Source organism: Girardinichthys multiradiatus, chromosome 12, assembly GCF_021462225.1.
Source record: "Girardinichthys multiradiatus isolate DD_20200921_A chromosome 12, DD_fGirMul_XY1, whole genome shotgun sequence".
Classification (NCBI taxonomy): Eukaryota; Metazoa; Chordata; class Actinopteri; order Cyprinodontiformes; family Goodeidae; genus Girardinichthys; species Girardinichthys multiradiatus.
In genome coordinates this window covers 51,013,365-51,036,782 of record NC_061805.1, presented here as the reverse complement: position 1 = coordinate 51,036,782, position 23,418 = coordinate 51,013,365, and the positions used below count along the sequence as shown (strand labels likewise).

Here is a 23,418-nt window from a genome sequence, read left to right as displayed (position 1 = left end):
ACTTCAACACATTAAACTTTGTGTCTTCCTCAAATGTTCTGCTCTGAACACCTTAATAAATCATCATAGAGCAATTATTTCATACATATATAGTCTTTTAAACTATTCTGACTTGCTGTACCACTTCTGAGTGTTTTAGGTGACATGTTGAAGCATTATAGCAGCTTTGTAAAACCCAGTTAACCTTGTGTTGGAGCAAAGAACCCGGGTGAGAAACTCTGAAGGAACAAAATATGAGTCGGAGTAGAAAAAAATCATCCTGATTATTAAAATGTGAAATTTAAGTGTTTTTATCTGTAGTTTTTTTTTTTCTTTTTTATAAAAAGGACTGTTTTATAACTTTCATATGAAACATATGTGTTAATATTTTAGAACAAACTAGAGAACAGGAGTTTTTTTTAGGAGTTTTACAAAAAAATAAAATCCCTAATATATTTGGATTATTTTTCTATTGAAACTTTGAAGTTGATCCCATTAAATAAATAACTAAAAACGTTTTAAAGTTAAAGAATGTGTTTTTTTTTTGTGATACATGGAATTATGAAAAATGTAAAGTGAATTTGGGAAATAAATTTTTTGGATTTTTAGCTCATTGACGGCAGACATCGTAATTCTGAACACTAATTTATTTCTTAGTATCAGTAAGTTTTACCTGAGTTGTTACTGAGTCTTACTGCAATTTAAGTTCAGTTTATATATTTTGTTATTTTTATTTGTAAAAAACTTTTATTTGTTGAGGCATAAAAAGTAATTAAGTAGAAGTTTAAAATGTCGTTTTAAGTTAGCATGTTCATTATATTTTACTGTCAGAAATTAGAGCATCACAGCTACACAACTGTAGGCATTAAGTGTCTTATTGTTAGTTTAGATATTAACTGCTTTGTTATATACTCATCTGTAAGTCATTTTGCATAAAAGCGTCTTAAAAATGCATCAACATTTGTTTTACTTGTAAGTTGTACGCAGATTTAACCATCAGGATTAGCTCATCACTAGTTGTTCTGGACCTTCAAACATATCCACAAATCAGGTTTGGACCTTTGATCATAAAGTTTGAGACCTCCTGGTTTAGAGGGTGCATCACAAAAGTATAAAAAATATTTGAGAGTAAAAATCAAAAGGTCCTATAAAGAGAAGGCCCTGCAAAAGTTAATGTGAAAAGTTTTACTTTTCATGTTCTTATTCATATTTTTCATTAATCAGCATTAGTAATTTAACAATTTTATTCCTTATTAATATTCCTGATGTTACGTAATTTTATTAATTTCTTGTTTTTCACACCTAATTTATGGATCTAATGTTTTTCCTGTTACTAAATAAGAAAGTTTTTCATGGCACTCAAAGCTGCGTTGGCATTTTGATGATGATCTTACAAAAGTGAGTACACCCCTGACATGTTTGAAAATATTTCATTATATCTTTTCATGCAACAACAATGAAGGCAGGACATTTTGATACAATGTAAAGTAGTCAGTGTCCAGCTTGTATAACAGTTTAAATTTAATGTCCACTCAAAATAACTCAACACACAGCCATTAATGTCTAAACCGCTGGCAACTAAAGTGAGTTGCTTCTTCATACCACATATGTGATCATTATGATGGATATGTCTAATGTCTAATGGATACGGTTGGTTTTCTTTTGTTCGTTTATTTTACGAGTCCACCGTAAGGTGAGCAAAGGTAAAATAAAGTACAGATGTCTTTATTTTACCTGACTGAAAATTATGTCCGCAAATGTGCTTAAAATGATTTCTAGCATTGCTTTAATTTTTTATGAACATAATTATATCTTAGCCATCTGGCTTTATTTTCATTTTATTGCTGTAGAACTATCATAGAATGGCAGGGAGCACGTGCTTTAGCTCCTTTTCCCAAGACAATTTGAACTTTCAGTATTTATTATGTGGCAGTTGTTGGGTATTACTATGTGCTTTTGACTGTGCTATAACAGTTTAAAGAACAAAGCAAACAACTTATGCAAATTCTTACGCTGTCTGGATTGTATTAGACGGTTAAAAGTTACCCTAAATCGGTCACTGGTCAATTAAAGCTTCACTATTCAACTATGTTGGTTATTGATCACAAAAGCATTACAATTTGTGAATGAGAGCTGCTGTTTTGTGAATTCACCCCTTATGAAATTCAGTTAATGTGAGCAAAAACAAGAGCAGTGAATAAAACTGATTTATGGTAGGTTATAAATGTTAGCTGATGACATAGTGAATAAGCTAATTGATGAATGACTTGCTAATACATTTTAAAAAATTAATTTTGGAGAAAATATAATAAATGAGACGTCATTCATGCTGGAGCAGTGAACTTCAGAGTGTTTAGATGTTTGAAATAATACAAATAATTAATCAATTTTAACCTGGATAAACTACATTGAGAAGTGGTTCTTTTTAATGATGAACACTGATAAAAAGTCTGTCCAGTTTCCTGGAAGCTCAAATGTGACACCATCAAACTGTGTAAGGTGCTGTGAGGATCTGTAATACATCAGTCAGGTTCCTTCTGAATCTGCAGACTTTTACTCCCAGTGTGCTGATTGACCGTCAAACGCTCTGGAAAATACCTGCAACACCATCACCTATGGTGCCAATCTAAATATGTGATTCAAATTGAACAACTGCACATCTCTGCTCTGCATGTGGACCTAATTCTGTCAAACCCATTATTTTAGGTTCTTAACAACACTATCAGAATGCACACCAAGAAAAAATAGTGTCTAAACATATGTTTTCTCAGTAAATTCTCATTAAATTACTGAATCTCCATATCTTACCGTTGTCTTGTGTGGGACTGAAAACCAAACTGGCTTCCTCTAGTTTGACATCTTCTTCAGTTAGTCTTTGTTCTGCATCCTTAAATACATCACAGCTCAATATCCATTGTTCTCTTTTATAATTTGACCTAAACATTTTAACAGCTCAAGATGATCAATGTTCTTCAGCTTCAAGTGTCTGTACTGACATTTAACAATCATCTCTTTTAAGAGTAGGTCAGGTGAATCATCAGCTTCACTCCTCTCTCTGCGTGTGGAAATCAGAACCATTGAATGATCAAACCATCGATCACTAAGACGTGTCAGGAACCCACAGAGTCTCAGTTTTTGTTCTTCAGTGAAGTTTTCAGGCTGTAGAACCAGCAGGAACACATGAGGTCCGGGATAAGAGAGTCTCACACAGGTCTCCACATGCTCATCGAGTTGTCTGCAGACAGGTTGGCTTGCAGGAGGTCTGGGGTGTTGATGATGGTTACTGTCTTCTCCTCAAACTCTGTAATAAATTTCTCACACTGGCCAGGAGCTTTTTCAGTGATGAACCTTTCCTCTTTCAGTATGAAGTTCCCCACAGATCTCCTCTCTGACCAGCTGTTCCCCAGCAGAACAACCCGAAGCTCTGAGACTGACAGAAAAAATAAAATAAAGAATGGATGAGTAATACTTTAATCATGTCCAATCCTCTTTTATAGCTGCACTGATCAAACGTTTACCTTAAATTAACAAAACCCAACCAGCATCAATAAAGATTATGTATAAAATAAATAAAGAGGCTTAGTGGAAGACAGGAAACCCCATATATGGAGGAGCAGCTGCCGGGGGTTCGATTGCTGTTTTACTTCTTCTGACTACTGTGAATAAAGGCCATTAAGGCCACAAAAATCTACATAAAATTAAATAGAGACATTTTGTTATTTCATTGAGTCATTGTACAGGGCAGTGAGAAGTAATGATATAAAGTTCTGCTAGCTAAACAGTTGGTATACTGGCTGTGAAGAGAAATGACAAATATATGACAGTGAAACAGTGAAACTGCTAAAAAGGAAACAATACAGCCAGGATGTTTGTCAGAGACACACAGGGAAGGTTTAAGAGGACGTTGCTGCTGTCTGGACACATGAGGAGGTGGATGAGCCACAAAACCTGGGAGATGAAATGAGGGTTTTGTAGGCGTCTCTGTGGTGTCTTCATGTTTAGAGACTATATTGTTCTTTTAAGTGATCATTGTTAGAAACAGATGCTGATTTAAAAAAGCATACAGTAGGTGGGTCACCTGGTACAGAGATGAATTTACAGCATTCCTCTAAAATCTGTTCTTTATGACTTCTTCTGATAGGACTGAATGAAAATAGCCAACCAATAAAAACCACAGCTGCTGATGCGCTCTATCGCTGTATCACTCGACCCTTTGTCCCTTCCTGCTTAATGTTGGAAGGTAACATGACTTATTATTTACATCTGTTAGGGAGGTTGCAGCATGTTTGTCTGCTAAATATAAATTTGTGGAGCATCTCTGACATAAACCTGGACTAGATGATGGAAGTAGATGGTTGCTGCTTTGGTATCTGGAGACGTGACAGAGACCAATCAGATCAGTTGGCAGGACAACGTTGGAAAAGAGTCTCAACCTCTCCATCCAGCTTATTGTGACGTAACATCATCACGTGATGTCATTTTCCATATAGGTTGAGGAGCATTTTCACCATAAAAATGCAATAAAAAGATCTGGTTTATATTGTACATATATAAATATATACATATTCTGTTCCAACTCACAGTCTGGCCGGTCAAGGTTTAGGCTGTTCTGCGCTTCTGGATTCTGACATCATCATCTGCAATAAAAATACAGCAGAGTTCTGGAAATCATGACCCAACTCTGATCCCATTGAAACAATTCAATTTGAAAAATACACCAAGAGCAGCTAACTAAACATACATCATCATTTGTGTAACACGTTCATGGAGTGTAAATAAAGAATAAAGAGTTTTTTAATGTTCATATGAATAAAATCTTACCAGCTTCATCACCTGCAGATGCCATATTGTTCAGCCCTGATTTATCTGTAAGAAAACAGTTTAGATTTTATTTCACTTTATCAACTTTCACCATTATGTACGAAGCTTGTGTGAACAAAAACAAAACAACTGAATATTTGGATCACTGCTCTTTAAAACTTATAGTTGGGCTCAATTTCGGCAAAAACCCAAAATAAAAACTCTTATTAAGAGTAAATGTAAGAAAAAAAAGAATATTTACATCCCCAATGATTGAAGCTGCTCAGTAAAACACAAATAGTCATGTTATAGTTGGACAGATTAAAACAAGTCTATTGTTTTAATGTCATTGTGTTTGTGTGCTTATCACAGTGTGTCTGTATGGACTCTATTTTGACAATGCAAAAACTAAAGAAAACCAGCAACATAGCTATACCATTCAGTTGGAACATGTTCTTTTAAAATGCACATTTCCATGAATAAATAAAAGGTGGTCCTTTGGGGGGGGTTGGGAGTTAGTGCTTTATTTATCTCAGTTATCCTCCTTTCATTCTGCAGCCTTCAGATTTAAGGGGAACCTCTGACTATTTATCTATAAGGTCTGTTAAACACTTTTACAAAGAACTGGAGAAAGAATGATTTCCTAAAGAGAACCAGAGGACACCAGAACACTCCTTAACTGGTACCAGTCAGCAGACCTGATCATTTTATTATTGTTTGAGCCATTTAAACCATCCATCACCATATTGTCACATAAACTAGTCATAACAGCAATAAGCAAAAACACAAGTATCACAAATAACAAGCTAAACAACAATGCAGATCAGTTTCTATGTGATCCATTGTTTGCTGAGCTCCAGTATAAAAAGGTTTAGTTTTGGCTCCAGACAGAAACCATCTACTGCTTTATGTTATTTACCAGCAGTAAAGACTTTACATGAAGCTGCATCATCTACATTATCACTAGAGAATAATTCATTTAATTTACTATAAAAACTATTCTGCTGCGCTGCCTTTTAAACATAAAGTAATAAAAATGTTTGGCCTGTCAATCAGAGGTTTAACATATTGTTCAGCTTCACAGAGAAAGTGACACCAGAATATCTCACCAAGTTGTTACCATGCTTGATATTTCCAGATTTTCTCCTCAGACACTAAAGTCAGGTTTAGTTTCAACAAGACGACGGTGGAAACTGTAGAAAAGAGTTCTGTATGTTGTTTTAGTTTTAGTCATAAAGTGTTATTTGAAGACAGCTTTTGCATCAACAAAACTTTAAATCAGAGTTTTGAACAGTAACGTCTGTTATCAGATTTATTCAGCTGTTTATAATCAGACATCAGTAGAACAGTTGGACAACCTGAGCAAAGACTGGCTTCTAGAGAACCCTGCTGGTCAGAACCAAAGGAGGTCCCACTGTTAAATCACCAGGAGAGGAGATATAAAGCTGGGTCGTCTCTGTCACAGAGAGAAGTTAGTCTTCTTTTTCAAAACTGCATTTAATTTCATTTTAATTCAGTTCACATCTTTCTTATTTAACCATAAAGATATTTCTACTTGCTATAACAGTATAGTTTCTATACATTCTGTGACTAATTGAAAGCGTTGTTATCTGGGAGCATTTTTAACTGTCTGGACACAAAACTAACTTTAATTTTACAAATGACAACATTTTAAACGTATGACAGAAATTCAGCTCGATCTTTGACTGATCTGCACAGATTCTCTGTGACAAAACAACTGAATGTGGAAGAAAATCCTGCTAAATAAAAGCATACATGTGAAGGTTAGGTGATCATAATAAACCTTTTCCGAGACAAACTCTGCCCCCTGCTGGACGCTCAGGCTACACATGTGCAGAACAATGACAAACTAATCAACCGTTTCCTTTTTCTGTTTAATCATCTCAAAATAAAAGTTGACTATTTCAGGCCATCAGTGTGAATGAGAGACAGCATCAGCCTATCAGAGTGGCCCAGAGAGTTTAAAGCTTTTATTCTCCGTGAAAAAGGAGACCCAGCTTGTTACTTGCTGGGTGCTCCCGGAAGCTGCGCAGTAATGGATCCTCACATGGTGACATAATATTTCCGAAATAAACATGATTTATTTCGAGTATTTCTGCAGGGTTGTTCGCCTCGGATTAAAATGTGAAAACTAAGTCAGTGAACATATTTCAGCCATTTTAATTGACCTGAAGAGAAACTTACCTGAGCTTGATTAAGGATGACTTTGAAGTAACATCAAATCATTATCTGTCCGAGTTTTATAATGAATTCAATAAGAATAATTTATTAAACGCTAAATTTCTGTTTAAACCGGTTTAATTCATCTGCACTGGGAGCTCTATTTCCTGCTGCGCCACAAAGAGTGAAAGCGAAACTTTGAGCGGGCTGCGGTTGTGTTGCAGATCTCGCGAGAAAAACAAGCAACCAGCTCTATGAAAACAAGTCCAGGCAACCATCACACAATGTAAAACATAATACAATTATTATGGAATTATACATATGCAACAGCAAAATGATGCTAAACACTTTAACCAGGAAAATATGGAATGAATTTTGAATCAACTTAAATTCTTTGAGTAACTTGTACTTTTAAACTGATATAAAGAAAAGTGCATTTTGCATAGATAACAGCAAAATGACAGTTATAGGCAATAAAAAAACTTTCTTTAAACTGTTTAAAAGAAAAGACACATGAGCCAATTCAAACAGGCTCAGTGTAAAACCATCTTCGTTCGTGGTCAGAAATCACATATGAAAAAATTAGCATAAAGCAGCTGGCACAGATAAAAAAGATGTAAAACTGCATTTACCTGCACTACAATACATCATTACTTATTGCTTATTGTGAGGAGCTGGGAGATAATCAGGGGGTTTCCCTTGGAAAGAAAGTCAAGCCCAAATAAGCAACTTCACAGTCAAAAACAAGCCCAAAAAATCAGAATCCACGACTCACCGACTTCAGAAAAAAAGAAGTCCAGAGTCGATTATAATAAGCGGACTTGGCAACACTTCTGGTCGGTTCCTCGTAAAGTTAGAAAGTTGTTCACAGATTCGGCTTTTCTGGAAAAATAACCATAACCCAGAAAAATATGATGGAAAAATATTCAGTAGCGTCACCAAGGAGAGGAGGATTGTCATCAAAATCATTTTATGTGTATATATATATAATATAAATATGTACAATATATATACTACATATAATAATATAATATAATATATATAAAGAAGGGCTGCATGGTGGCGCAGTTGGTAGCACTGTTTCCTTGCAGCAAGAAGGTCCTGGGGTCTTTCTGCATGGAGTTTGCATGTTCTCCCTGTGCATGCGTGGGTTCTCTCTGGGTACTCTGGCTTCCTCCCACAGTCCAAAGACATGCCTGTTAGGTTAATTGGTCTCTTTAAAATTGCCCTTAGATGTATGAATGTGTGTGTGGTTGTTTGTGTGTTGCCCTGCGATGGACTGGCGACATGTCCAGGATGTACCCTGCCTCTCACCCATAGACTGCTGGAGATAGACACCAGCTCCCCCGTGACCCACTATGATAATATAATATAATAATTCACAATCATATTTTTCTGCTGGAGCAATTTGCAGACGGTTCCTGCGCCTTTGAGGAGCAGCGAGCTCTAAATAGAAACCAATGCAAGTCTCCCAGCGCGGTGTTGGGCTCGGTTCGAGGAAAATACGACTGTAGGTCACTGTCTGTCTTGCTGTGGTTGCAGAGAGGTGTCGGTTTTGTAGAAGCAATGTTCCGCTGATGAGTTTTTGATCCAGAAAAGCCGAATCTGTGAATATTTTTTTTTTAACTGTACCGAAGTACACGATTTATTATGACTTTTACCCCCAGAGCACCAAATTATAATCATAATACAAAATTAGGAATATAATAAAGTTGGCAACAAAAAGCTACCAGAGTAGAGACTGTAAGCCTGAAACAAACAGGAACATGCAAATAGATTTAATCCTTTTTTAGTTAAACCAGTTGATTTTCTCTTACAGGAAGCTGTGGACTGAATTTATTTGCACTGATCAGCAACAGGCAGGTAAAGCTGCTGCAGAGTGACTAAAGGTCAGGAGGTGTCTCACTATTACCCTGTTTATTATTTATGCTTTAAGAAATCTGACCAGGAGACTCTCTGACACCATCATATGTTGGTATGATTGATGCTACATCTCTACCTGCTGGACACAAAGAGATAAAACAACTGTTTCTTATAAATAGACACCTGAGAGTGAAATAGCAGGTCGCTCCTGAGGTTTTCTGTTAACAGAACATATTGAAGAAGCAGGCAAGACTAATTTAATTGTGTAGCACCATTAATACAGTACACAACCCTCCTCTGTCTGATCATTCTTTAATGATTGTGTTTAAATTAATCGAGTCATCTGAACCTGACAGAAATTTTCATAATAGTGGATCATTATCAGACAATACTGCAACAACTTATAAATAATCTGTTCCCTTTCTAATTTCCCCAGTATCACAGAATCACCAGCAGAGGGCAGCAATTCACCTCATTGTGTTTGTTGCTACACTTTTTATCCATAAATAGACATCCTTCAATTATAGAGATGGTTCATTAATTATAAAAGAAGAATAAGTTAAAACCTCTTTGGCTGAATCATTTGAATCATTGTCCAAGGAACAGCTTTCATTACTTTCTTAAATTTACTCAGAACGTACCACATCATATCTATATATAAACTTTCCATATGTTAGAAGATTCCCATCATTGTCTAATAAATGTATAAATGTCCAAATTCCCGGATCCATCCCTTCTTTATAAAAAAATACATTCTATTTATTAAAACATAAACTGAAGTTACGTGATGGGAAAAGTTGTGTTTATACTGTATATCATTTTCCAGTACTGGATAACCTGTTTATGATAATCTGATAATTTAGTTGATAATTTAGAAATTTCAGAGTCACAGTTTAGAAAAAATCAATTCCTAAAAAAATGTCAAAAATTGCTTCAGGGAGATAAAACCACATTTGGTTCAATCTCTTCATAAAGAACTGCAACCATTTTAGTTTGATGGCACCATTCAGCGACTCAATGACTCAAAATCAATCAAGAACAAGAACAAATTCCTGCATTACTGGCATCCCATATTTAATTGCCTAGAAGAAAAAACAAACCTTGAGTCACAATTTATTCCACTTTCTATTAAAAAGAAAATCAGACACTTCAGAATCTTAGGAAAATTCACATAACTTTTCTATTGTACAGTTACAGTGCACAAGACAGCTCTGGGTGATGCATATCATCATCATATTTTCTCCAACAATGGACACATTTCTTTAAAGGCTCTGGAAGTGACCACATCTACCTGGGGCTTCTCTGTGTACCAGGTTCAGCAGAAGCAGGGAGAAACCCACAGGAGAAGATCTGCACCCCACACGGCATTGAGCAACACAGCCAGGCTCACACTCACTAATGGACAGTCCTATTTATAGAGGCTGTTTCTTCTTCTTGAATGTGCTGGCAGATGGCAATAACATTCTCCAGGGTTAGATTCAAATATATTTTAAGAACTCAACAGAACAGGAAGAGGAGAGTGGGATAAGATGAGCCACCCCCTGTATCCTAGCAACCATGCTTTTCTGGGGTCAGGTGACGTTGCTTTCAGAAGGCAACCATCATGTGACAAGTGGTAAGATTGTTTTTCTATAAATAACCATTTTTTCCTTAATGTTTTGTGTTCAATGAAAGTTGCATCAAGGTACATTTCTTTTAGCTATTGTTGCACATGGTATATGTTGGTGGTTTCCCAACTTTATTAGTTAAACTGGACCATTTTGTCCAAAATGGTGGCTATGGGGCAAAGTGAGCTAAAGGTCATGGGTTAAATTGAACCACTGGTTTGACTTTACCCAGCTGAAAGTTAATAACTGTCAGTCATATCTTTCCAAATTGCATAATGTAAAAATGCCAAGAATGTATAGGAGAAGGTCCAACTTGGGCTCAACAATCTTGGAGAAGATGGAGAAAACACTTTCAGATGTCAAGGATGGAAATCCATCAAATATGTGGCAATGGACAGAAACATTGGTAGATCAACACCGCAAAGGGTTCATAGTGAGGTCAAAACACAGAAAGCAATGGGCTACAGTGAAACAAGAGAGCAAATAGAGTCTATACAGTGGAGATGGAGATGTAGAAAGAGCTGGCTGACCACTTCAAAATGTTGCCTTACTCCAAAGAGGAGCCGTGAGTTGGCATTTGAGTTTCCACAACAAAACATCATTCTTGTCCTGAACAACTGGACAATTAATGGTCAAAGCAGGTATAGTCTGCAGGACATAATGCATACTATACTGCATTGATTAGAAAAGTTTGATGATACCCATCCATCCATCCATCCATCCATCCATCCATCCATCCATCCATCCATCTGGGTCTTCCCCGTGGTCTCCCAGTGGGACATGCCTGGAAAACCTCAGAAGGGAGGCAACTAGAGGTCATCCTAATCAGATATCTGAACCACGTCAGCTGACCACGATGTTTCGAGGTGGAGAAGCTGAGGCTCTACTTTGAGCCCTTGTGGGATTAAGGAGCTCCTTACCCTGTCTCTAAGGCTGAGTCCAGCAACCCTCTGAAGGAATCATGTATTGGCCACTTGTATCCGGGATCCTGTTCTTATGGTCATGATCTGTATCTCATGACCATAAGTGACGGTCAGAAGAGCTCTGCTTTCTGGCTCAGTTCTTTCTTCACCACAACAGACCAGAAAAATAGATGGGTCATTTTACCCTGTAATATGGATCAATTTATCCCAGGCCTGGGGCAAATTGAGCCACTTTGAATAAATAACTGACTGCACTGTTCAATGGTTAGGACTAATTGGAATGTATGAACCTGACTGTTGTGAAGAACCTTGAGACAACATTTGTTGTGAATTGGCGCTATATGAATAAAACTGAATTGAATTGAATCATTTTTTCTGATGTTATATTGCCATAGCTGTTTGTGGCAGACTCATTCTTGTATTTTAATTTGTTAGACAACAGTCACAATTATGAGTAGATGTTTTCATTTTACTCGAGTGTCATTTAATTTTGCCTGAAGAACGAAAAGGTAAAAGTAGCTTATCTTACCCCACTCTGCCCTACCACACCTCTAATTCCCAACACTGATCAAACTTTGATACCATGAACATTTGTCTCATGTTCACATGGATATTTCAGAAATGTACAGACAACAATTTTTCAGATTAGCTGAGGCAAAAAATTCTCCTCATAAAATCCAACATTTTCTCTCAGCTTTAAGAAGTTTCTCCACAAGTTCACTTATTTCAGTTTCATGATTTTTCTGCAGTTCTTCTTTTTCTGCCTGTGTTTTCTTTTGATTTAATTCTTGCTCATGTTTCACTAGTAAATCTTTGACTTCTGTCAGATTTTCTTTCTTCTTTGAAACACATTTCACTAAATTATTAATTTCTGCCTGATATCGTTTCCTCTTTTCTGCTTCTTTATGTGCTGCCAGCACCTTCAACAGGTCATACTTCTCATCTTGGTCCTTCATTTGCTTCTCATGAACCTCCTTCTGAGCCTCAAACTCCTTTTTATATTTCTCCTGGAATTCGTTTGACTTGACAGCTTCCTCTCTTGCTTTCTCTTCGTATTCCTTTTGAAGTCCTTCCAGTTTTTCTTCTAAAATCTTTCGTTCTTTTTCTTCCTGTTCTCTTCTGATCTGTTCCTCCATCTTTCTTTCCTCTTCATATCTTTCAATTTCCTTCTTGTACTGCTCCTCAAGTTCTCTCCTTTTCCTTTGCTCCTCCTGTTTTCTCTTCTCCTCCTCTTCTTTTTGTTTCTCCCACCATTCTCTGCGTTCTTTTTCCCAAGCCTCCTTATATTTCTCCTTCTCTTTCCTGATCATTTCCAGCTCTCTGTTGACACTCTTCTTTTCCTCTTTTTCTGACTGAACTTGTTTGTCTAGAATTTCAAGATGCCTTATCAGATTCTGTCGATGAGTTTTTTCATCTGTTTCTCTTTTTCTCTTTTCCTTTTCTCTCTCTTCCTGCTCCTTCTCTCTCTGTTTATGCTCTTTATCAATATGTTCTTTCATTTCCTTTAATTTCTTGTCTGCTTCCTGTCTTAGTTTTTCTTTTTGTTCTTCCATTTTTCTTTTCATTTCTTGCATTTCTTCATCATATTTTCTTTTAAGCTCCTCCTTCTCTCGTTTCATTTCTTCTTCCGTCTCCTTCAGGATGTTCTCAGCTTTTTTCCGGATGGCAGTTTCAGCCTCCTGCAGCATCTCGTTGGTGTAGCAGCTTCCTCCATTTTGCTTCACCATGGTGTTGATCTTTCTGATCAGCTCACTGACCTGCGTTCGGTTCTGTTTATCATGGTTGTTAAACACATGGTATCTTCCTCCACAGTCAGAGATCAGCTTCTCTAAGAAATCTTTATCTTTTTCTATGTAACTTTCGATTGTCTGCTCATCATGTTCCAGTGTATCTCCATTTGTGAAAAGAAGGATGGTGAACTTTTCTGCATCCTTCCCAAAGCCTTCCTTTATTAATTTCAACGTCTCTTTCTCCTCTGGTGTCAATCTCCCGATCCGTAATACCAGCAGGAAGACATGTGGGCCTGGAGCCAGAATGCTCATACATTTTAAAGTCTCCTCATTAATTTCTTCATGGGTCAAACTGTCATCAAACAGACCAGGAGTGTCGACCACAGCAACAGGACGATCGTCCACCTCACATTGTTCTTTCTGACAACGTTTTGTGACTGATTTGGGGTTGGTCTCAGCTTTAAAGACTTTACGTCCCAGAATTGTGTTTCCAGAGGAGCTCTTTCCACAACCGGTCTTTCCAATCAGCACAATCCTCAGACACTTGGAGCTCTGATCTGATTCCGCACCTGTAATATAAATAAGATTCAGAAAGTTCAAATGTTGACAGTTACTACAGCATTGCACCAGACGTCTAGTCTGAAATATGGTGTTTAATAACAAGAACTTACACAGATCTGACGGTGTCTTTTTGAGTTTCTTCATTTCAGCCTCTAGTCTGGTGATACGTTCATCTTGCTGTATGCTCTTCTGTATTTGGCCTCTTATGAATGTCTCTGATGTGTAAAAAAATGGACTATTCTTGTGAATGATTGATCTATCCACCTTCTCCAGCAGTTCTGGGATCTGCTGCCTATCCTTCATGTTGACAACAACATATCTTTCTCCAAAGCTCTGACAGAGCTTCTGGATGTCTCTGTCTCGGCTTACAAAGTTAACAACAGCCGGATGTTTAGGATCTGACTCCACAGTGAACAGAACCATGGTGAAGTCATTGACCCGAGAGCTGAAGGTGTCCTGGAAGGTCTGTAGCTCTCCCTTGTCTTCATCGGTGAGAGGACCCACAGGTAGGACCAGGATGAAAGCGTGGACACCCTCAGGATCACAGAGGGAGATACACCTGAATGATTCCTCCATCACCTTCTGCTGAGCTTCTCCATACAAGGCAGGTAGCTCCACCAGAGAAACCCAACGTCCACACACCTGCCCCTGGTTTCTAACACACTCTGATGAGTTGGAGGCTGAATGAAGCTCTGTCTGACCTAGAATGACCTTGGCTGCTAAGGTCTTCCCTGCTCCTCTAGTTCCACACAGAACCAGGTTTAGAGGAGGTTTTATCTGTTTACGTTGGGGTCTGCTGATCTCATCTCTGAAGGTGAGGAATGTTCCTCCATTTCTATCCAAAATGTTCCCGATCTCCTGCATTAATATGTTATGATCTTCTCTAAACATGCTGTAGTATCTTCCAGCACATTCTTTCAGAAGTTCATTAACAGAGGGACTCATTTCATGTTCATGTGTTGTGACGACCATGGCATACTTGAAGGCATCTTGATGAAACAAGCTCAAAACAAACTTCAGTGCTTTTCTGTTCTTCTCAGTGAACTCTGAAGGCTTCACTAACAGCAGCAGAACATTTGGTCCAGGAAGACAAAGCGTCATACAACTCTGCAGTTCTTCTATTAAAGTTTCCACTGAGAGACTGAAGATGTCAGGAGATTTTACAACTTTCACTGGTTTTCCTCTCCATTCTCCACAAGCCACCATGCTGTGCTTTGAGGGGTTAAGTTTAATAAATGGAATTTGCTTTTTCTTCATGATGGATTTGCAGAGAGAGTTCTTCTTGTCCTCACTTTTGCCAAACATCACAATCCTGAGTCCATCTGCTACAAAATAAATTCATAATTAATTAATAAACTCCTGTAAGCACAAAATAAACTTCAACACATTAAACTTTGTGTCTTCCTCAAATGTTCTGCTCTGAACACCTTAATAAATCATCATAGAGCAATTATTTTCATACATATATAGTCTTTTAAACTATTCTGACTTGCTGTACCACTTCTGAGTGTTTTAGGTGACATGTTGAAGCATTATAGCAGCTTTGTAAAACCCAGTTAACCTTGTGTTGGAGCAAAGAACCCGGGTGAGAAACTCTGAAGGAACAAAATATGAGTCGGAGTAGAAAAAAATCATCCTGATTATTAAAATGTGAAATTTAAGTGTTTTTATCTGTAGTTTTTTTTTTCTTTTTTATAAAAAGGACTGTTTTATAACTTTCATATGAAACATATGTGTTAATATTTTAGAACAAACTAGAGAACAGGAGTTTTTTTTAGGAGTTTTACAAAAAATAAAATCCCTAATATATTTGGATTATTTTTCTATTGAAACTTTGAAGTTGATCCCATTAAATAAATAACTAAAAACGTTTTAAAGTTAAAGAATGTGTTTTTTTTTTGTGATACATGGAATTATGAAAAATGTAAAGTGAATTTGGGAAATACATTTTTTGGATTTTTAGCTCATTGACGGCAGACATCGTAATTCTGAACACTAATTTATTTCTTAGTATCAGTAAGTTTTACCTGAGTTGTTACTGAGTCTTACTGCAATTTAAGTTCAGTTTATATATTTTGTTATTTTTATTTGTAAAAAAACTTTTATTTGTTGAGGCATAAAAAGTAATTAAGTAGAAGTTTAAAATGTCGTTTTAAGTTAGCATGTTCATTATATTTTACTGTCAGAAATTAGAGCATCACAGCTACACAACTGTAGGCATTAAGTGTCTTATTGTTAGTTTAGATATTAACTGCTTTGTTATATACTCATCTGTAAGTCATTTTGCATAAAAGCGTCTTAAAAATGCATCAACATTTGTTTTACTTGTAAGTTGTACGCAGATTTAACCATCAGGATTAGCTCATCACTAGTTGTTCTGGACCTTCAAACATATCCACAAATCAGGTTTGGACCTTTGATCATAAAGTTTGAGACCTCCTGGTTTAGAGGGTGCATCACAAAAGTATAAAAAATATTTGAGAGTAAAAATCAAAAGGTCCTATAAAGAGAAGGCCCTGCAAAAGTTAATGTGAAAAGTTTTACTTTTCATGTTCTTATTCATATTTTTCATTAATCAGCATTAGTAATTTAACAATTTTATTCCTTATTAATATTCCTGATGTTACGTAATTTTATTAATTTCTTGTTTTTCACACCTAATTTATGGATCTAATGTTTTTTCCTGTTACTAAATAAGAAAGTTTTTCATGGCACTCAAAGCTGCGTTGGCATTTTTGATGATGATCTTACAAAAGTGAGTACACCCCTGACATGTTTGAAAATATTTCATTATATCTTTTCATGCAACAACAATGAAGGCAGGACATTTTGATACAATGTAAAGTAGTCAGTGTCCAGCTTGTATAACAGTTTAAATTTAATGTCCACTCAAAATAACTCAACACACAGCCATTAATGTCTAAACCGCTGGCAACTAAAGTGAGTTGCTTCTTCATACCACATATGTGATCATTATGATGGATATGTCTAATGTCTAATGGATACGGTTGGTTTTCTTTTGTTCGTTTTATTTTACGAGTCCACCGTAAAGGTGAGCAAAGGTAAAATAAAGTACAGATGTCTTTAATTTACCTGACTGAAAATTATGTCCGCAAATGTGCTTAAAATGATTTCTAGCATTGCTTTAATTTTTTATGAACATAATTATATCTTAGCCATCTGGCTTTATTTTCATTTTATTGCTGTAGAACTATCATAGAATGGCAGGGAGCACGTGCTTTAGCTCCTTTTCCCAAGACAATTTGAACTTTCAGTATTTATTATGTGGCAGTTGTTGGGTATTACTATGTGCTTTTGACTGTGCTATAACAGTTTAAAGAACAAAGCAAACAACTTATGCAAATTCTTACGCTGTCTGGATTGTATTAGACGGTTAAAAGTTACCCTAAATCGGTCACTGGTCAATTAAAGCTTCACTATTCAACTATGTTGGTTATTGATCACAAAAGCATTACAATTTGTGAATGAGAGCTGCTGTTTTGTGAATTCACCCCTTATGAAATTCAGTTAATGTGAGCAAAAACAAGAGCAGTGAATAAAACTGATTTATGGTAGGTTATAAATGTTAGCTGATGACATAGTGAATAAGCTAATTGATGAATGACTTGCTAATACATTTTTAAAAATTAATTTTGGAGAAAATATAATAAATGAGACGTCATTCATGCTGGAGCAGTGAACTTCAGAGTGTTTAGATGTTTGAAATAATACAAATAATTAATCAATTTTAACCTGGATAAACTACATTGAGAAGTGGTTCTTTTTAATGATGAACACTGATAAAAAGTCTGTCCAGTTTCCTGGAAGCTCAAATGTGACACCATCAAACTGTGTAAGGTGCTGTGAGGATCTGTAATACATCAGTCAGGTTCCTTCTGAATCTGCAGACTTTTACTCCCAGTGTGCTGATTGACCGTCAAACGCTCTGGAAAATACCTGCAACACCATCACCTATGGTGCCAATCTAAATATGTGATTCAAATTGAACAACTGCACATCTCTGCTCTGCATGTGGACCTAATTCTGTCAAACCCATTATTTTTAGGTTCTTAACAACACTATCAGAATGCACACCAAGAAAAAATAGTGTCTAAACATATGTTTTCTCAGTAAATTCTCATTAAATTACTGAATCTCCATATCTTACCGTTGTCTTGTGTGGGACTGAAAACCAAACTGGCTTCCTCTAGTTTGACATCTTCTTCAGTTAGTCTTTGTTCTGCATCCTTAAATACATCACAGCTCAAATATCCATTGTTCTCTTTTATAATTTGACCTAAACATTTTAACAGCTCAAGATGATCAATGTTCTTCAGCTTCAAGTGTCTGTACTGACATTTAACAATCATCTCTTTTAAGAGTAGGTCAGGTGAATCATCAGCTTCACTCCTCTCTCTGGGTGTGGAAATCAGAACCATTGAATGATCAAACCATCGATCACTAAGACGTGTCAGGAACCCACAGAGTCTCAGTTTTTGTTCTTCAGTGAAGTTTTCAGGCTGTAGAACCAGCAGGAACACATGAGGTCCGGGATAAGAGAGTCTCACACAGGTCTCCACATGCTCATCGAGTTTGTCTGCAGACAGGTTGGCTTGCAGGAGGTCTGGGGTGTTGATGATGGTTACTGTCTTCTCCTCAAACTCTGTAATAAATTTCTCACACTGGCCAGGAGCTTTTTCAGTGATGAACCTTTCCTCTTTCAGTATGAAGTTCCCCACAGATCTCCTCTCTGACCAGCTGTTCCCCAGCAGAACAACCCGAAGCTCTGAGACTGACAGAAAAAATAAAATAAAGAATGGATGAGTAATACTTTAATCATGTCCAATCCTCTTTTATAGCTGCACTGATCAAACGTTTACCTTAAATTAACAAAACCCAACCAGCATCAATAAAGATTATGTATAAAATAAATAAAGAGGCTTAGTGGAAGACAGGAAACCCCATATATGGAGGAGCAGCTGCCGGGGGTTCGATTGCTGTTTTACTTCTTCTGACTACTGTGAATAAAGGCCATTAAGGCCACAAAAATCTACATAAAATTAAATAGAGACATTTTGTTATTTCATTGAGTCATTGTACAGGGCAGTGAGACGTAATGATATAAAGTTCTGCTAGTTAAACAGTTGGTATACTGGCTGTGAAGAGAAATGACAAATATATGACAGTGAAACAGTGAAACTGCTAAAAAGGAAACAATACAGCCAGGATGTTTGTCAGAGACACACAGGGAAGGTTTAAGAGGACGTTGCTGCTGTCTGGACACATGAGGAGGTGGATGAGCCACAAAACCTGGGAGATGAAATGAGGGTTTTGTAGGCGTCTCTGTGGTGTCTTCATGTTTAGAGACTATATTGTTCTTTTAAGTGATCATTGTTAGAAACAGATGCTGATTTAAAAAAGCATACAGTAGGTGGGTCACCTGGTACAGAGATGAATTTACAGCATTCCTCTAAAATCTGTTCTTTATGACTTCTTCTGATAGGACTGAATGAAAATAGCCAACCAATAAAAACCACAGCTGCTGATGCGCTCTATCGCTGTATCACTCGACCCTTTGTCCCTTCCTGCTTAATGTTGGAAGGTAACATGACTTATTATTTACATCTGTTAGGGAGGTTGCAGCATGTTTGTCTGCTAAATATAAATTTGTGGAGCATCTCTGACATAAACCTGGACTAGATGATGGAAGTAGATGGTTGCTGCTTTGGTATCTGGAGACGTGACAGAGACCAATCAGATCAGTTGGCAGGACAACGTTGGAAAAGAGTCTCAACCTCTCCATCCAGCTTATTGTGACGTAACATCATCACGTGATGTCATTTTCCATATAGGTTGAGGAGCATTTTCACCATAAAAATGCAATAAAAAGATCTGGTTTATATTGTACATATATAAATATATACATATTCTGTTCCAACTCACAGTCTGGCCGGTCAAGGTTTAGGCTGTTTCTGCGCTTCTGGATTCTGACATCATCATCTGCAATAAAAATACAGCAGAGTTCTGGAAATCATGACCCAACTCTGATCCCATTGAAACAATTCAATTTGAAAAATACACCAAGAGCAGCTAACTAAACATACATCATCATTTGTGTAACACGTTCATGGAGTGTAAATAAAGAATAAAGAGTTTTTTAATGTTCATATGAATAAAATCTTACCAGCTTCATCACCTGCAGATGCCATATTGTTCAGCCCTGATTTATCTGTAAGAAAACAGTTTAGATTTTATTTCACTTTATCAACTTTCACCATTATGTACGAAGCTTGTGTGAACAAAAACAAAACAACTGAATATTTGGATCACTGCTCTTTAAAACTTATAGTTGGGCTCAATTTCGGCAAAAACCCAAAATAAAAACTCTTATTAAGAGTAAATGTAAGAAAAAAAAGAATATTTACATCCCCAATGATTGAAGCTGCTCAGTAAAACACAAATAGTCATGTTATAGTTGGACAGATTAAAACAAGTCTATTGTTTTAATGTCATTGTGTTTGTGTGCTTATCACAGTGTGTCTGTATGGACTCTATTTTGACAATGCAAAAACTAAAGAAAACCAGCAACATAGCTATACCATTCAGTTGGAACATGTTCTTTTAAAATGCACATTTCCATGAATAAATAAAAGGTGGTCCTTTGGGGGGGGTTGGGAGTTAGTGCTTTATTTATCTCAGTTATCCTCCTTTCATTCTGCAGCCTTCAGATTTAAGGGGAACCTCTGACTATTTATCTATAAGGTCTGTTAAACACTTTTACAAAGAACTGGAGAAAGAATGATTTCCTAAAGAGAACCAGAGGACACCAGAACACTCCTTAACTGGTACCAGTCAGCAGACCTGATCATTTTATTATTGTTTGAGCCGTTTAAACCATCCATCACCATATTGTCACATAAACTAGTCATAACAGCAATAAGCAAAAACACAAGTATCACAAATAACAAGCTAAACAACAATGCAGATCAGTTTCTATGTGATCCATTGTTTGCTGAGCTCCAGTATAAAAAGGTTTAGTTTTGGCTCCAGACAGAAACCATCTACTGCTTTATGTTATTTACCAGCAGTAAAGACTTTACATGAAGCTGCATCATCTACATTATCACTAGAGAATAATTCATTTAATTTACTATAAAAACTATTCTGCTGCGCTGCCTTTTAAACATAAAGTAATAAAAATGTTTGGCCTGTCAATCAGAGGTTTAACATATTGTTCAGCTTCACAGAGAAAGTGACACCAGAATATCTCACCAAGTTGTTACCATGCTTGATATTTCCAGATTTTCTCCTCAGACACTAAAGTCAGGTTTAGTTTCAACAAGACGACGGTGGAAACTGTAGAAAAGAGTTCTGTATGTTGTTTTAGTTTTAGTCATAAAGTGTTATTTGAAGACAGCTTTTGCATCAACAAAACTTTAAATCAGAGTTTTGAACAGTAACGTCTGTTATCAGATTTATTCAGCTGTTTATAATCAGACATCAGTAGAACAGTTGGACAACCTGAGCAAAGACTGGCTTCTAGAGAACCCTGCTGGTCAGAACCAAAGGAGGTCCCACTGTTAAATCACCAGGAGAGGAGATATAAAGCTGGGTCGTCTCTGTCACAGAGAGAAGTTAGTCTTCTTTTTCAAAACTGCATTTAATTTCATTTTAATTCAGTTCACATCTTTCTTATTTAACCATAAAGATATTTCTACTTGCTATAACAGTATAGTTTCTATACATTCTGTGACTAATTGAAAGCGTTGTTATCTGGGAGCATTTTTAACTGTCTGGACACAAAACTAACTTTAATTTTACAAATGACAACATTTTAAACGTATGACAGAAATTCAGCTCGATCTTTGACTGATCTGCACAGATTCTCTGTGACAAAACAACTGAATGTGGAAGAAAATCTTGCTAAATAAAAGCATACATGTGAAGGTTAGGTGATCATAATAAACCTTTTCCGAGACAAACTCTGCCCCCTGCTGGACGCTCAGGCTACACATGTGCAGAACAATGAAAAACTAATCAACCGTTTCCTTTTTCTGTTTAATCATCTCAAAATAAAAGTTGACTATTTCAGGCCATCAGTGTGAATGAGAGACAGCATCAGCCTATCAGAGTGGCCCAGAGAGTTTAAAGCTTTTATTCTCCGTGAAAAAGGAGACCCAGCTTGTTACTTGCTGGGTGCTCCCGGAAGCTGCGCAGTAATGGATCCTCACATGGTGACATAATATTTCCGAAATAAACATGATTTATTTCGAGTATTTCTGCAGGGTTGTTCGCCTCGGATTAAAATGTGAAAACTAAGTCAGTGAACATATTTCAGCCATTTTAATTGACCTGAAGAGAAACTTACCTGAGCTTGATTAAGGATGACTTTGAAGTAACATCAATTCATTATCTGTCCGAGTTTTATAATGAATTCAATAAGAATAATTTATTAAACGCTAAATTTCTGTTTAAACCGGTTTAATTCATCTGCACTGGGAGCTCTATTTCCTGCTGCGCCACAAAGAGTGAAAGCGAAACTTTGAGCGGGCTGCGGTTGTGTTGCAGATCTCGCGAGAAAAACAAGCAACCAGCTCTATGAAAACAAGTCCAGGCAACCATCACACAATGTAAAACATAATACAATTATTATGGAATTATACATATGCAACAGCAAAATGATGCTAAACACTTTAACCAGGAAAATATGGAATGAATTTTGAATCAACTTAAATTCTTTGAGTAACTTGTACTTTTAAACTGATATAAAGAAAAGTGCATTTTGCATAGATAACAGCAAAATGACAGTTATAGGCAATAAAAAAACTTTCTTTAAACTGTTTAAAAGAAAAGACACATGAGCCAATTCAAACAGGCTCAGTGTAAAACCATCTTCGTTCGTGGTCAGAAATCACATATGAAAAAATTAGCATAAAGCAGCTGGCACAGATAAAAAAAGATGTAAAACTGCATTTACCTGCACTACAATACATCATTACTTATTGCTTATTGTGAGGAGCTGGGAGATAATCAGGGGGTTTCCCTTGGAAAGAAAGTCAAGCCCAAATAAGCAACTTCACAGTCAAAAACAAGCCCAAAAAATCAGAATCCACGACTCACCGACTTCAGAAAAAAAGAAGTCCAGAGTCGATTATAATAAGCGGACTTGGAAACACTTCTGGTCGGTTCCTCGTAAAGTTAGAAAGTTGTTCACAGATTCGGCTTTTCTGGAAAAATAACCATAACCCAGAAAAATATGATGGAAAAATATTCAGTAGCGTCACCAAGGAGAGGATGATTGTCATCAAAATCATTTTATGTGTATATATATATAATATAAATATGTACAATATATATACTACATATAATATAATATAATATAATATAATATAATATAATATAATATAATATATATAAAAGAAGGGCTGCATGGTGGCGCAGTTGGTAGCACTGTTTCCTTGCAGCAAGAAGGTCCTGGGTTCAATTCTCAGCCTGGGGTCTTTCTGCATGGAGTTTGCATGTTCTCCCTGTGCATGCGTGGGTTCTCTCTGGGTACTCTGGCTTCCTCCCACAGTCCAAAGACATGCCTGTTAGGTTAATTGGTCTCTTTAAAATTGCCCTTAGATGTATGAATGTGTGTGTGGTTGTTTGTGTGTTGCCCTGCGATGGACTGGCGACATGTCCAGGATGTACCCCGCCTCTCACCCATAGACTGCTGGAGATAGACACCAGCTCCCCCGTGACCCACTATGATAATATAATATAATAATTCAC

General features: G+C 36.7%; 2 protein-coding genes across 3 annotated transcripts in view; both read right to left on the bottom strand.

The window, feature by feature from the left end:
- Window positions 1-23,418, bottom strand: part of LOC124877726 (phospholipase A and acyltransferase 4-like) — a 221,421-nt gene that overhangs the window by 185,111 nt on the left and 12,892 nt on the right. The window lies entirely within an intron of this gene.
- On the bottom strand, window positions 10,231-22,179 carry LOC124877722 (putative leucine-rich repeat-containing protein DDB_G0290503). Of its 2 annotated transcripts, none has more exons than XM_047381160.1 (6): window positions 22,013-22,179; window positions 19,829-19,873; window positions 19,588-19,644; window positions 17,813-18,436; window positions 13,755-14,969; window positions 10,231-13,652 (listed from the first exon to the last, which is right to left on the bottom strand). In XM_047381160.1, exons 2-6 carry the CDS (start codon window positions 19,851-19,853, stop codon window positions 12,022-12,024), a joined length of 3,552 nt encoding a protein of 1,183 aa, XP_047237116.1. In that variant the 5' UTR covers window positions 19,854-19,873; window positions 22,013-22,179; the 3' UTR covers window positions 10,231-12,021. The 2 variants fall into 2 exon arrangements, with proteins under 2 accessions (XP_047237116.1, XP_047237117.1); XM_047381161.1 differs by having other exon boundaries at window positions 18,002-18,436.